General features: G+C 37.4%; 1 protein-coding gene across 2 annotated transcripts in view; it reads left to right on the top strand.

The window, feature by feature from the left end:
- The window catches only part of LOC137632537 (mucin-16-like), a 458,011-nt gene that overhangs the window by 397,933 nt on the left and 45,338 nt on the right, over positions 1-14,740 (top strand). For both annotated transcript variants that reach the window (XM_068364511.1, XM_068364512.1), the window contains one exon: positions 1-4,726. This exon is cut by the window's left edge and continues 1,395 nt beyond it. In XM_068364511.1, coding sequence (XP_068220612.1) covers positions 1-4,726 — 4,726 coding nt within the window. The remainder of the gene's footprint in view (positions 4,727-14,740) is intronic.

Genomic DNA, 14,740 nt, shown 5'->3' on the forward strand with positions numbered 1-14,740 from the left:
AAGTAATATGGAAAAGCAAGAATCAAAGAAAGATGCAAGTGTATCAAGAGATGACAAAGATGAGTTTGTGAAAAGTTTTTCACCCCCTGAAAATCGACTTAAGAGACAAGCTGCTCGCTCAGATCCAGATTTGCTTAGTGATGTAGTTGCAGAAACCGGGGATGTAGAGGGAAGGGAAGGGGGAGAGACAAATGTTATAGCTGAAAAAGGAAAAGGGGAACAAGAAAGAGAACGAAGGAAAATTCCGCTTACACCTGGCTTGTTTCAACTCCAACGAGCTCTAGCTTCTTTACATGACCCTGAGAAATTTTCTGATGACAGTTTAGAACTTCCCACTTTAGATGCCGACTCCCTGTCGCCATCCATTTCTAGATTTAGCCCTCCAATCCTGGATGAAGATGAATTGTCCCTGGGGAACATCAGTAAAGATTCATTAGAAGATGTGACAGTTGCTGGTATGCCTTTCCATTACAAAACCACCTCAATGAAGGAGAAATTTGCCAGTGGTTTGAGACCCCCTTTACTAAAAGAGAAGAAAGATTCATTCATTGAGGCCTTTTATAATTCAGTCTGCCTACCTGATGCTACTGATTCCCTTGAAATAGAGGAGGAATATCCTTCCCTTACAGATGATAGCAGTGATATTATAATACCTGAATCTAACAAATCTAGTAGTTATAACTCTTACACTTCTCCAAATCTATCCAGTCCCAGAAGAAGTCTACCTCAAAAAATAGTTACAGCTACCGTCCCTTCTTCCAATACTTTATCCATACCAAAGGGAAGCCGTAGGTCTGCTCGTGAGAGAGTAGAGAAAAGAATTTTGGATTCCACAAGTTCAGAAGACAGTGATGTGGATTCGCGCAGACGTCCTCGTTTTAGGAGACGAAAAGGTAAAAGAGCCTCCCTGCCCATAATAAGTATGGATACAGCTGAACTAGAGACAAGGTCAGATTCCACGGAGTATTTATCTTTACGTCATTCATCGCCTGAAAAGGATGTATTACTTGGCAGTGACCAGGACAATCCTTTATCAGCTACCTATATGGCTTCAAAGACCAAAGAAGTATTACCAGAAGAATGGGGAGAGGACTCCATTAGTTTATATGACAATGATAGCTTCATCGGTCAGAAAAGAGCTAAACTCCGTAATTTTCAAATACGTTATGGGAAAGAGATTCCAGAGCCCCCATTGCCATCAGAAAGGGAATCTCCTATGTTTGATTTTCTTCCTCAAGAATGTCGTGTGATGCAGCAAGCAGATCGAAGGCAGGTAGACATGTTACCTTGTAATATTTCAAATCTAGAAACAGGAAACATGAAAGATGTAGATACACAGGTCATATTGAAAGAATCTGCCAGGAGGCTACTTCAGGCTGTTAATAAAGATGGTGTCATGTCAGAAGCTTCACAAGATGCTGTTGCAGATCTGTTAAAAGCATCATCCCAACACCTTGCAACTTATTCCTTAAGTATAGCAGCAGATGTAAACACATCAGGTATTATTAGAAGCGACAGTGTAACTACACAAGACGAAGAATATGATACAGCCCAAGGAGAAGAAACCTGTCATGAGAGTTCTAATGACTCTCAGTCATCATCCAAACTGTATTCATCCATTCAGTCTCATTTTTCTGATAACGGTGCCGAGCCTAAAAATATTTCTCCCCAAGCAAAGAAAAGTCAGGATGAGGTAGCAGAAATGTCTGGAAATGGAGAGAAAGCTAGCTTTTTTGGCGTCATCTCAACTGGAAGTGGGCATGATGATGCTGGTTTAGAAGCTGAAGATTATATGACCTCCACAACCACAGGCAGTGATGCATGTTCTACAGAGGGTTCATGGGAAGAAATGGATATGGAAAGTTACCAAAAGATACAAGATAGCAGCCTTTCTAAAAAACATATGCAGGTAATTGCTGCTGAATTCACCCCAAGAACAGCAAGACGCTTACTGTATACAATAGTAGAATGCAGTGAAAGTAGCAGATCTGAGGGAATACCTTCAGAATCAGATATTATTCCATCTGACTGGCAAGATACTCATAGTGAAACAGGGGAAGAATTTGCATCAGAGCAAGCCACTGATGATATAAGTGAAAATTTAATGAGTTCATCAGATGAAACCATGCTAGATACAGTCCGACAGAATCAAGAAGACCCACAAGATTCACTGTCCTGTGTATCGGATGATATTCTTGGGGACTCTAAGTTTAATGTATTAGATGAAACAATAGCTGGAAATTCACAATTGGCAAAGAATTTGTCTGGATCTTTAGAGTTCTTAACTAATTTACCAATGTCACCAGATATAATTGAAAAGGGGGAAGAAGCAGCTCTTCCTTATACTCCTAGAGAAAAATTACAGAAAGAAGAATTCGCATTGTCCTGTGACGATGACCAAAACGTATCTATTTCTAGTACACAAAGTAGTAAAGATACAATTCCAGATTATATTCCATCTCTAGATTTATCATCTGTTAAAGATTATCAACAGTCACCTATCAAAAGAAAGGACACAGAAAGTTCTCGTCATAGAGACGACTGGAGTTTTAATTCTAATAAGAAAGTAAAGTTACAAAGGTCTTCCAGTGACGGTGTTTTAACACAACATTCTAATAACAAATTACTCGCTAGTAATACTACAAGAAGAGCTTCAGATTCACAAAATATTACCAATGTATCTCAGCACACTGAGTCTTCACTTGGGAAAGCAAGTGATGTGATTTATAAAGGCCAAGCAATATCAGATATAATACAGTCTCCACAAAAACAAATATATACCTCAGTGGATGGAAAAGATGTGAATAAACCACAGACATCATTATTAAATAAGGCTTCTTTCTCAGGTATTACATTAGTGGCAACACAAAGCTCATCGGAAGAAGGAACCCCTCCCCATAGAATTATCCCTGTGACACCACAAAATTCAATGGCAGATGGAATAACTTGCCAAATAAGTGATCCTGAGTCATCACAGAACTTACTAGCAGATGTAATATCTCTCCAAAAAATTACTCCTTTGACACCACAGAACACACTGGCAGATGGAACCTGCCCAAGAATTACTACTTTGACACCACAAAACTCATTGGCAGATAGAAGAGGCCAAATCATTACTCCACTGACACCACAGAACTCTCTAGGAGACGGAATATCCATTCAAAGAATTATTCCCTTGACACCACAGAACTCAGTAGTAGATAGCACAGGTCAAATAGCTACTCCTTTGACACCACAGAACTCGATGGCAGAGGGAAGTAGCCAAATAATTAATACTTTGACGCCACAGAACGTATTGGAAGATGGAATGCCGTTACAGAGGATTTTTCCATTAACACCGCAAAATTCAGTAACAGATAGGAGAGATCCAATATCTACTCCTTTGACACCCCAAAATTCATTGATAGATGCATTATCCTTCCAAGAAGTTACACCTTTGATCCCACAGAACTTGCTCCAATTGAATAATTCTTTAACACCAAAAGCCTTAATAGAAGATGGAATTTCCAGGCAAAAAAGTATTCCTTTAACCCCTCAGAATTCGGTGATAGAAGGAAGTGTAATCCAAAGCACTGCACCCGAATTGTTACAATATTTAGTAGCAAATAAGATGGCTTCACAAAGTATTCAAGAAGGTCAACAACAGTCAGTATGTGAAGAGCACCCTCTCTCAAAAATTATGCCTATTACACCGCAAAATTCTATAGTAGATAGAATGACTATTGAAGAAGGCCTTTCTTTAACGACTCAGGATTCATTGGTAGAAGGAAATGTCATTATTCAAAACATTCCACCACCTGTGTCATTACAGGATCTTTCCAAAGACAAAATTCCCATGCAAGGCATTGCTTCTGATAGAGATTTTGGAAAAGGAACAGTTATTCAAATGATACCACAGACTACATTGCCAGAAGGAACAGCAGCCCAGAATATTCCTTCTTTAACTCCTCAAAATTCTCTTGTGGAAGGTGCAGCTCAAAATGTTACTCCCGAAATATTTCAAAACTTGTTGGCTTATAGATTTGCAACACAAAAAGCTCTTCCTCAAACTTCCCAACAGTTGGAAAGAAGTAATGTTTCATCATTCGAGCATAGTCCTTTGACACCCCAAAATTCTCTAGTTGAAGGAATTCTAGTACAAAATACTAAACCTGAAAATTTAAAAAATGTGTTATTAACTGGAACAGATGGACACATTTTTCAAGAAACATCACAAGATAAAATTGGAACGTCCTGCATAAATATTGAGAATGAGAACCTGCAGGTTTCAGCTGCAGAAAAGATTGCTTTTCAGAGTAAGAGCCCTTCAACAGAACAAGATCTGATTGATGAAAAAAGTGCTATTCAGGATATTGCTCACCAGATGTGTGAGTCGGCTGAGATTTCATTTCCAAGAGGAATTGATATCTCAAGACAGTTTTCTGAAGAATTTGTTACTAGAGGCAACAAAACTCAGATTATACCTCAGAATTCATCAGTAGATATATCTGCTACCCATCAAATGCCTCCTCCAACACCCCAAAATTCCTTGTCAGAAGGAAATGTAGATAATGTAATTTCAACAAAGACTCAGTGCCTTATGGAAGAAGCAGATGCCAATGAAAGCATTTCTTCTTTGACTTCACATGCAACATTAATGGTAGATGCCAGTTGTGCTGACAACCTAACTTCTCAACACAGTTCATCAGTTGCTGTTGGTGGAGTACCTCAAGTGACGACACCTCTGGTATGTATTGCCATTTCTCATGTACGACCTTTAACTCTAACACCAAATAGTTCCCTGGTAGAATCCTCAGTAACAGAGCATTTTCCTTTGGTGTGTGACTATAATACAGACACAATGATTTCTCAGACACATCGACTCACCGATACTGAAATGGGCATTTGTAATAGTGCTACTCCTGTAATACAAATGGGGATCTCTCCAGAAAAGAGGACAGACTCTTTTGCTAAAAAATCAGTGCCACTGACACAGCATGGTTTTATTATAGACAACAGATTACAAGAAGTGACTCCTTTAGCATGTGAAACTGACATGACAGAAGCCTCTACGTGTCTTTTGCTTAGACAAGTTCCTTCAGCCCTCGAAGACAACCTAACCGAGGACATCACTCAAGATTCTAAGGACTCTGTCTTTATCTCGGAGCAGAGAAGCCTGGTTGAAGAGTGTGATACCCAAGACTCATTTCTCTTACCTCTTCAATCTAACATTGTTGTACCTAACATGACCTGTCCTTCACCCAATTCTGATTTTCAGGTGGCTGCCCCTGTAGCACAATCATCAAATTTTCCATTAGAAAACATGTTTTCTCAGAATAGCAATGTACCTTTAATACTACACCATTCAGAAAATACCATTCTTTTAACACAACCGACTAACCTGGTAAATGCCAGTATTTTTCAAGAATCGGTCCTTATAAGCTCCGCTATCACCTCTCAAGAACCTAATGTAATTTCTACAGCTGTTTATTTAGCATCAAAGAATTCTAGAAAAGTTGCAACATCCCAAACAAATATTTTAGGTGAAAACTTGAATATTGCAGCAAGGGATTTTAAAGGAAATATTATCACCCCACTTCATGAGTCAGTGATTAGGATTAATTACAATAGACAACTAGTTTCCTCCACTGTGAATAATAATTTATTTCTTACAAGTTTTCTATCAATACCAAATGCTACTTCTTTATCAGACAAATTAATTGAAGGTCCTTTAGAACAAGGGGATAGCACAAATGAATCTAGATATACAATAGTCAATCCATCTAATTCCCAAATGTCTCTTTACAATTTTGACTTAGAAAATGAATTAGCAAGTGGTGGTTTTCAGAACCAGCAAATGATTTCTGTTACTGACCAATGCCAATTATTCTCAGAGAAAAGAGCTTCTGAAGTTTCCGAAGCTGATAGTTGCTCGCATGATGTGAGTTTGATTCAAACATCTTATACGCCAGTGTCTGTTATTTCCATTTTAACAGGTCAGGCATCAACCTTAGATTTCACATTTCAAACTATTGCTAGTACTCCACTACAGACTCACGATACACAATTTACATCTTTACAGACAAATGAAGCCACAAATTTACACCCAACTTTGTTAGATAGCGATATTTTGTCAATGAATAGTTGTCCTATGGTACGGACCTCTATTGCTGAAATGACTGTTGGTGAAGAGGAGAGTTTTAAAGGTTTAATTAAATTATCACACACATCTCTAGATTACACAGAGCCTCAAGACAATGCTGCTACATTGACAAAACAAACATCTTATACAGACGGAAAAAGTAATGAAAAAATTGTATTGTACACACCAAAGATTTCGGTTGTAGAAGTAGAAATCTGTGAAGAAGCAGCAGCTTTGCTGCCCCCAACATCCACCAGCAATGAAATATCACAATTGGAGACTGATGTATTATTACCCAAAACTTCCATTACTAGAGAAAAGTCTCATAAAGTAATCACTGTACTGACATCAAAATCTGTTGTTTCAGAGAAAGACAAAGAATATCAAATTGGTACATTAGCACCACAAACACACATTTCTAAGAAGGGAACTCTTCCTTCTGAAGGAGTCTCTATTACAATAGTTCATAAAGAAACTGCAATTTTGACACCACAGACAACCATTGCAGGAAACAATATTTACAAAGAGGAGGATATTAATGAAGAAACTGGAACACATACATCCATTATAGAAATCTGTGAAGAAACTGTTCCATCAGCAGGAATTACTTCCATTCTAGAGGTAGAGGATCATAAAGATACTACATCATTATCCTCACAGACATACACAGCGAAGGAAGGGACTTCTGAAGAAGGCACAGAGCTATCTTCACAGCTACACGTGGCAGATGTTGACATTAATGACGAAAATGGAACACTGACATCAACACCATTCATTACAGACGTAGAAATCCATAAAGAAACTGTACCAACACCGCAACAGGCCTCTATCCAAGTAGAAGAGATTTCTGGAAAAGGCACAAAACTCACAGATAACACCTATATTGTAGGTATTGATATTCCAGAACCAACTGCAACATTACCAAATAAAATATCAACTGAGGGAGCTATTCCTGAAAAACGTGCAATGCGGACAGAAAATTTCTCTATTGCAGGAGAACAGTCCCATAAAGAAATTGCAGTACTGCCACTACCTTCACCTACTTTAGAGGAAGATATTTTTAAAGAAACATGTACTGAAAAGGATGATCATAAGGAAGTTGCAACATTAACATCACGAAAATCCAACTTAGAGAAAAATACAAATAGAGAAAAGCCAGGACTGACATCAAAGTCATCATTTGAAGAGGTACATATTGATAAGGAAACCGAAACTTTGGTAATACCACGATCCATCTCAGATGAAAATGTTTGTAAAGTAACTGCAGAACTTACACCAAAGACATTAATTCTAGAATTAGATACTCATAAAGATACTGCAGCATTATCTGTAGAGAATATAGTTCATAAAGAAAGTGCAACAACTATACAAAGAATATTCATTGAAGAGGCTGAAATCACTGCAGTATTACAGCCACAAATGTCTAGTGCTGAGGATAAGATAAATGAAGAAAGTGCAGCAATTCCACCAAGGGCATTCATTGCAGAAGTCGATATTCATAAAGAGACTGCAGCATTACAGCCAGAGACATCTACTACAGAGGAGGCCATTAATAAAGAAGGTGTAGCCGTAACAACAAGAACATGCATTAAAGAGGGTGATATTGATACTGAGACTGCAGCAATACAACCAGAGATTCACAATGAAAGTAAAGCTTGGGCACTAAAAACCTCCATTGCAGATGTACAAGAAATAGATTTTCATGAAGATACTACAGAGGAGATTCACAGAGATATTGCCGCATTTATACCAAGAACATTAATTATGGGGGCAGATATCCTTAGAGATACATTAGATCCAAAGGAATCAAATGCAGAGAAGGTTCGTGAAGAAAGTGCAACTTTGACACGAAAAACATTAATTGCAGAGCAGGGTACTCATGAAGAGACTGCAACATCAAGACTAAAATCATCTAATGCAGAGGATGAAATTCAAACGGAAAATATAGCACTCAACCAATGGGCGACTGGAAAGGTAGACATTCACATAGAGACTGAAGTATCTCAATTAAAGGCATTTCCCGATGAGAAAGATATTCATAAAGGGGCTGAAGCATTAAAGTCGATGGGATGCAGGGAAGAGGAAGAGTTTCATAATGAAAGTGCAGAAGGAACACAAAAATCAATAACCAATAAAGATGTTCTTAAGCAGACAACAGCGTTAGAACAACAAACACCTACTGAAAAGGAAGAGATTCTTAAAGAAATTAGAACAACACCAAGAACTGCTGCCTTAGAACCTAAGGCTACTATTGCGGAAGAACAGATTGATAAAGAAAGTGAAGCACTTTCAATACCAATAATAATCATGGCAGAAGTAGATATTCATGAAGAAACTGCAGTATTAGAGCCAGAGCTATCCATCTCTAAGGAAGAGACTTCTATAGAGGGGATAAATTGGACAACAAAGGCATTTATTGGTGATGAGATTCAAGAACAAATTTCAGCATTACAGAGGCAAACATCATTAGAAGAAGAAAAGATTAATGTAGAAATTACAGAACCAACATCTAATAATATTAACTACAGACTCCCTTATCTATAAAGAACCTGCACCACAATCAACAGAGTCATTCAAATCACAATTTAATAGTTCCATGGAAGACACAGAACTCACATCAAAAGCATCCACTGCTGACATAGATTTTCATAAAAATAATGCAGAATTGGCACAACAGACCACCTGTATAGAGGCAGAGCATTGTGAAAGAACAGAACTAAAACCAAAAACTGTTACTGCTCTCGTAGACCTTAACAAAAGGACAGAATTTGCACCACAGGATTCTACTGGAGAGGATATCCTTGAAGACTATGCAAACTTAACAGCAAAGCCTTCAACTTCAAAGATAACGTATCTTGAAGAAACACCAGCAATAAAGCCAAAGGAATCCACTCTAGTAGAGGATTTTCATAAAGAAAGTGCAGAACTGACAGAGTCAGAGTCAATTAATGAAATATCAGATTCTCATGAAGAAACAATAGCAAGGTTATCACAAGCATCCATATCAGAGAAAGAAATTTCTAAAGAAGGTGCTGAACTTACAACTAACACAGTCATTGAAGAGACGGTTATACATAAAACCCCAGCATCATTATCACCACAGACATCTACAGCAGAGGAAGAGGATCATAAAGAGAGTGTAGGACTGGCACCGATGATGTTAACTTCAGAAGTTGATATCCATAAAGGAATGGAAGATTTAGTTTTACAAGCAAGCACTTCAATGGAATGGGATCCTAAAGAAGAGGTAAGAGGGACAAAAACCACTCCCATTGCAAATGTTGTACTTATGACAGAGGAAGTCATTTGTAAGGAAATTGCAGAACCAATACCAGAGACATTCATTGGAAAAGTAATTATTCATAAAGATAATTTAGTATTATCATCCCAGAGATCCACCTCTGAGGAGAAGATTCCTAGCGAAAACAGAGGTGACATCAAATACATTCCTTGTGCAGGAGCTTAGCTTAGCAGAAGAAATTCACAACGAAGATACACATCCAATAGAAATAACACCAACAGCAGATGTTAAGATCCATGAACCAATCAAGGTGACACTCACTACTAAAGAAGAAATTCATAGTGAAAGTGCAACTATAACACAGACATCCCTTGAAGAGGCTTTTAAGAAATTTGATGCATCAAATACAAAGTTAGAGAGTCATAAAGAGGAAAAGTTTCTATCACTGACATCTACCTTAGAGCACGAAGCTCTGAGGCTGTTGATGAATGGATAACAAAAGCACCTTTCGCAATGGAGATTCATGAACAAACTACACCTTTATCCATGGGGTCATCCTCTACCCAGGAAGAGATTCATAAAGAAATTACAGCACTGACAAAGGAAGACCTATTTGAAGAGATTACTGAACTGAAAGCAAGCCCTTCTATCGCCAAAATTGAAACCTTAAGTGAAGAAAAAACTCATACAAAAACTACAGTATTAATACCACAGACATCCAAAACAGAAGAAGCGATTCCCAAAGACCGTAAAACATTACAAACGCCCATAATGAAGAATATAATCAAAGAAGACATTACAACAACTGATCTAGGGGTATTCACTGCAAAACACAAGATTCATGATGAAAGTGCAGAACTGAGTCCACATATATCAACTGCCATGGAAGAGATTCATGAGAAAAGTGGACCATCAATTATAAAGGGAGAGATTAGTAAAGACACCGGTTCCTCCAAGCTACCTCGTCTGTAGCAGGAGGAAAAATCCACGAAGATTCTATACCATCCACACAACAGACATCCAGTGAAGAGGATGGTATTAAAATAGAAAAATTAGATATAACATATACACCTATTCAGGACGAGGGTTACAAAAAAATTAAGGTGACACAACACAGTTCTACAGAAGAGGGACAAATACATAAAACAAGTGCAATATTACTACCACAAACAAACATTGTAGATGAAACGCTTTATACAGAAAGTGTCGCACTGACACCACAGATGTGCATTGTACAAAAAGAATATAATAAAGACTCTTTGACATTGATACCACAGTTAACAACAGCGAAAGACATTCATTCAGAGACTCAACCAAAACAAAATACAAAACAAAGTCATACTGCACAACCATCACTGCCACACAAAATATCCCCAGTAGAAGAAAATATTCTTCAGGAAACTATGCCATTGACACAACAGATACCCACTGAATTAACACCTCAGTCAATCACTCAAGAGAAAACTATTGATAAAGAAAATACAGTATCTAAAGCCATGACAACTAAATTAGAAGAGATTCCCACACAAAATGTACCAGTAGCATTACAGACACCCCTTCCAAAAGAGTTTATACACAAAGAAAGTATAAAATTAGCATTATCATCTTCCACCATAGAGAGGGACATTAATGAAACCGTTGAAGTTACAACCAAATTGTCCACTACACAAAGAGAGATTTATGAACAAAGCTCCGCACAGACACCACAGAAATTAATTACTATGAAAGACATTAACTTGGATGAACAGCCATTGACACACCAAGCTTCTGCGGCGGAGAATAAGTTGCATGAAATAACTGCAACACTGTCTCTACCATTGACTATTTTAGATGCTCAGCTACATGAAGAAACTATAACATTTACACAAGAAGAGACTGTTGCTATTACACCACAAACATCTAATAACAAGAAATTTACAAAGAAACTGTTATACCTCAAACAAAGTTTGCAGAATGTGATAGTTTTGAAGAAACCACTGCACTAACACCACTGATATTCTCTCAAAAGGAGGAAATTCACAAAGAAACTGCAACATTGAGAGTTATTGAGTCTACTGCAGAGGAGGAGACTAATGAAGAAACTACTATATTGGAAGGACAGTCATATATGGCAGTAGGAGTGATTAATAAAGAAAATTATACATTAACACCAAAACTATGCAGTGTACAAGAGGAAGAAACTAAAGCAAAACTTTCACAAACATCCATTGCAGATGAGGTTTGCAAAGAAAATGAAGAATTTGTATCACACACATCAGTTGTAGAGGAGATTATTGAAAAAGAATCTTATGCAATGCCTCTAGAAATATATTCAGAAAAGGCACAGCTTACAACAGAACCTGTTATGATAATATCGTTGTCATCAACTGAAGAAGAGAAGGTGCAAACAGAAATTACAACATTGCCAGAAGAAACTGCCATTGCTGAAGAGGAATTTTATAATTTATCTGCTGAATTATCACCAAAATCAATTATTGTAGAAGAGATCCACAAAAAAATTTCTGATTTGACTCAAGAAACCCCCGTTTTCCCAAAAGATATTCCTACGGAAACTGGTGAATTAAACACAGAGATATATATTACAATGGGAGAGACTCACAAAGATGCTGCTCTACTGACACCAAAGACATCTATAACAGAGAAGGCAATTTGCAAAGAAACTACTGCTCTAACATCATTGGAATGGATTAAAAAGGGAGATGTAGACCAAGAAGCTAATGCAACGGTGTCAGAGATATCCTCTATTGAAGAAGAGACTGCTGGAGAAATTACTGCACTGAGAAAACATTCATCTATTACAGAGGAAGAGAGTCATAAAGCATCATTTGCAATGGCACAACCAGCTTCATTGGAACCACTGTCTAATATTGCAAACGAAGAAATTTCTAACGAAAATCTTGCAGTAACTACACAGATACCTATTTTACAGGAAGCAATTCCAGGAATTACTTCATTGACACCACAGGTATCCAACACATGTGAACATATACCTATAGAAACAGACTTGTTGGAACAAAAGCCATTCATCACAGGAAAAGAAATGTACATGGAAGATATTTTCCCAACAACAGACCCATCTACTACAACTGAAGAAAATTATACAGAATCTCCAGCATTAATGTCATACACACCCATTACTGAAGATGATATAAACACAGGACTTGTTACATCTGTAATTCCACATACATTCATTGACCAAAGCTCTAATAATGATACAATTGAAATACCACAGACATCCAGTGCAGAAGAAGAGATTGATGAAGAAAATACTACATTTCCACAACAACCTATAACAAAGGAAGTAATGTGTGAAGAAACTTTGGTTTCGCCAGAAACAACAGTAGCCACAATCATAAAAGAAATTAATAAAGAAACTGATGTATTATCATCAAAACCAACCGATGCAAAAGAGATTCATGAAGGAAGTCCTCCAATGATATCAGATATAAATATCATTGAGAAGGATATTCATATGGATTCTGGTAAAATAACCTTAGAAGCATCAGATGTAAAGCGAGATGCTCTTGGAGATGCTGTTACAATCATGCAAAAGTCATTAACAGTAAAGGACGATTTTCCTACAGGAAATGAAGCTCTGGCATCAAATGAATGCATTCAGGAGATAGTTGTTCATAAGGAGTATGCTATGATGACTACAGATATATCAGCAGTAAAGGCAAAGACGGCTACTGAACTTAGTACATTAAAGAAAGACACATTTGTTGCAGATGAAGAATTTCATGAAGAGTCACCTGTATTCATACAACCATCTGTCTCAGAGGGAAACATCCCTATAGAAACTGCCTTTTCAACAACACATGCTACCTTTACAAAGGACACACCCGAGGAAGAGATCCCTGATGAAACTGTTGAAATAATGCCACATACATCTTCTGTAGCGGACGCGATTCTCAAAGAAGCTGATCTAGCATTACAAGACATATCTATCCCAGATGAAAGTATTCTAAAAGAGACTGATTCACTGGAACACAAGACATTTATTGCAGACGAAGACACCTTTATGGAAAGTATCTCACTGACATCGCAGATATCAATTGCAGAAGATGATATTCCCCAAGACACTGCTTTACTGGCATCTAGGACTTTTATTGCAAAGGAAGAGCTTTTAGAAGAAACTGAATTCTTTACATCACAAGCATCCAAAGTAGCTATAAAAATTCCTAAAGTTTGTGCTCAGACATGCACTACACCTAAAGAACTACCCACAGAATATTCAAAGACATACAATGTAGAGGAAAGAGGTGCAAAAGAAACTTTTCTCTTGACACATAGTAAATCCATTACAGAGGATGAAATTAGCAGAGAATCTGTGGGAATAACATCTCAGACTTCCATCGAAGATAATATTAATAGAGAAACTGGATTAATGGCAAAACAAATATCCATAGCAGCAGAAGAAATTACTGAAGAAACTGATGCATTGATGCCATTATCATTCGTTACAGATGGAGTCCAGCTCACAACATCGGCATTGAAAGCACAGTCATATTCTGAAGAAACAGATACTGGTGCTTTAGCAAGAGATGACATCACTAACAAACAACATTTTCCTAAAGAAACTATTGCATTAACACCAATGAAATCTGTAGTAGAGACAGATATCCAAACAGAATGTTCTGCAATGACACCACAAACATACAGTATAAAGGAAGAAACTTGCAGAGAAACTAACTGGAAACCAAACACTTCCCTTAAAGAGGAAGAAATACCAGAAGAATGTGTATCATTGTCCGAAGGAAGTTCATCTGTAAAGGCAGTACTTAATCAAGAACCTGCTACATTGAAAATAAAGCCACATATTGGAAAGGAAGAAATGCATACAGAAACTGAATTATGGACTACACAGTCATTCAATACAGAAGAGGAGACTCAAAAAGAAGCAAAAGCATTGACCTTACCTACACCTATTGAGGAGAAAGACTCATATAAACAAACCGCTGTATCAACATCACAAACACCAATTACAGAAGATGCGAATAAATCTATTGTTGATGAAAAATTTCTTAGTGCAAGTGATGGATTAACACAACAGACACTGAGGGAAAAGGAAGGCTCAAGTTATAAAACTGGTGTAGGGGAGGGAACTCAAAGACAAGATGAGGTAGAGCGTCATGAAAAAAATACCACAAAGACATCGCAAATATCCATTGAAAATAAAGAACTGCATGGAGAAATAAATGAAGATATTGCTGTTTTAAGAACAGTGGGACCAACTGCACAGGATGTAAGGCAAGAAACTGTTAATGAGGCATTTTTTCAAGACACTTTTTCGTTAACAACACAAACATCCATAACTCAGCAAACATTCACTGAGACTGACACAGGAAATAATTCTTCTACAATGCAGGCATCGATTT

This window comes from Palaemon carinicauda, chromosome 41, assembly GCF_036898095.1.
Source record: "Palaemon carinicauda isolate YSFRI2023 chromosome 41, ASM3689809v2, whole genome shotgun sequence".
In the NCBI taxonomy this organism is placed as follows: domain Eukaryota; kingdom Metazoa; phylum Arthropoda; class Malacostraca; order Decapoda; family Palaemonidae; genus Palaemon; species Palaemon carinicauda.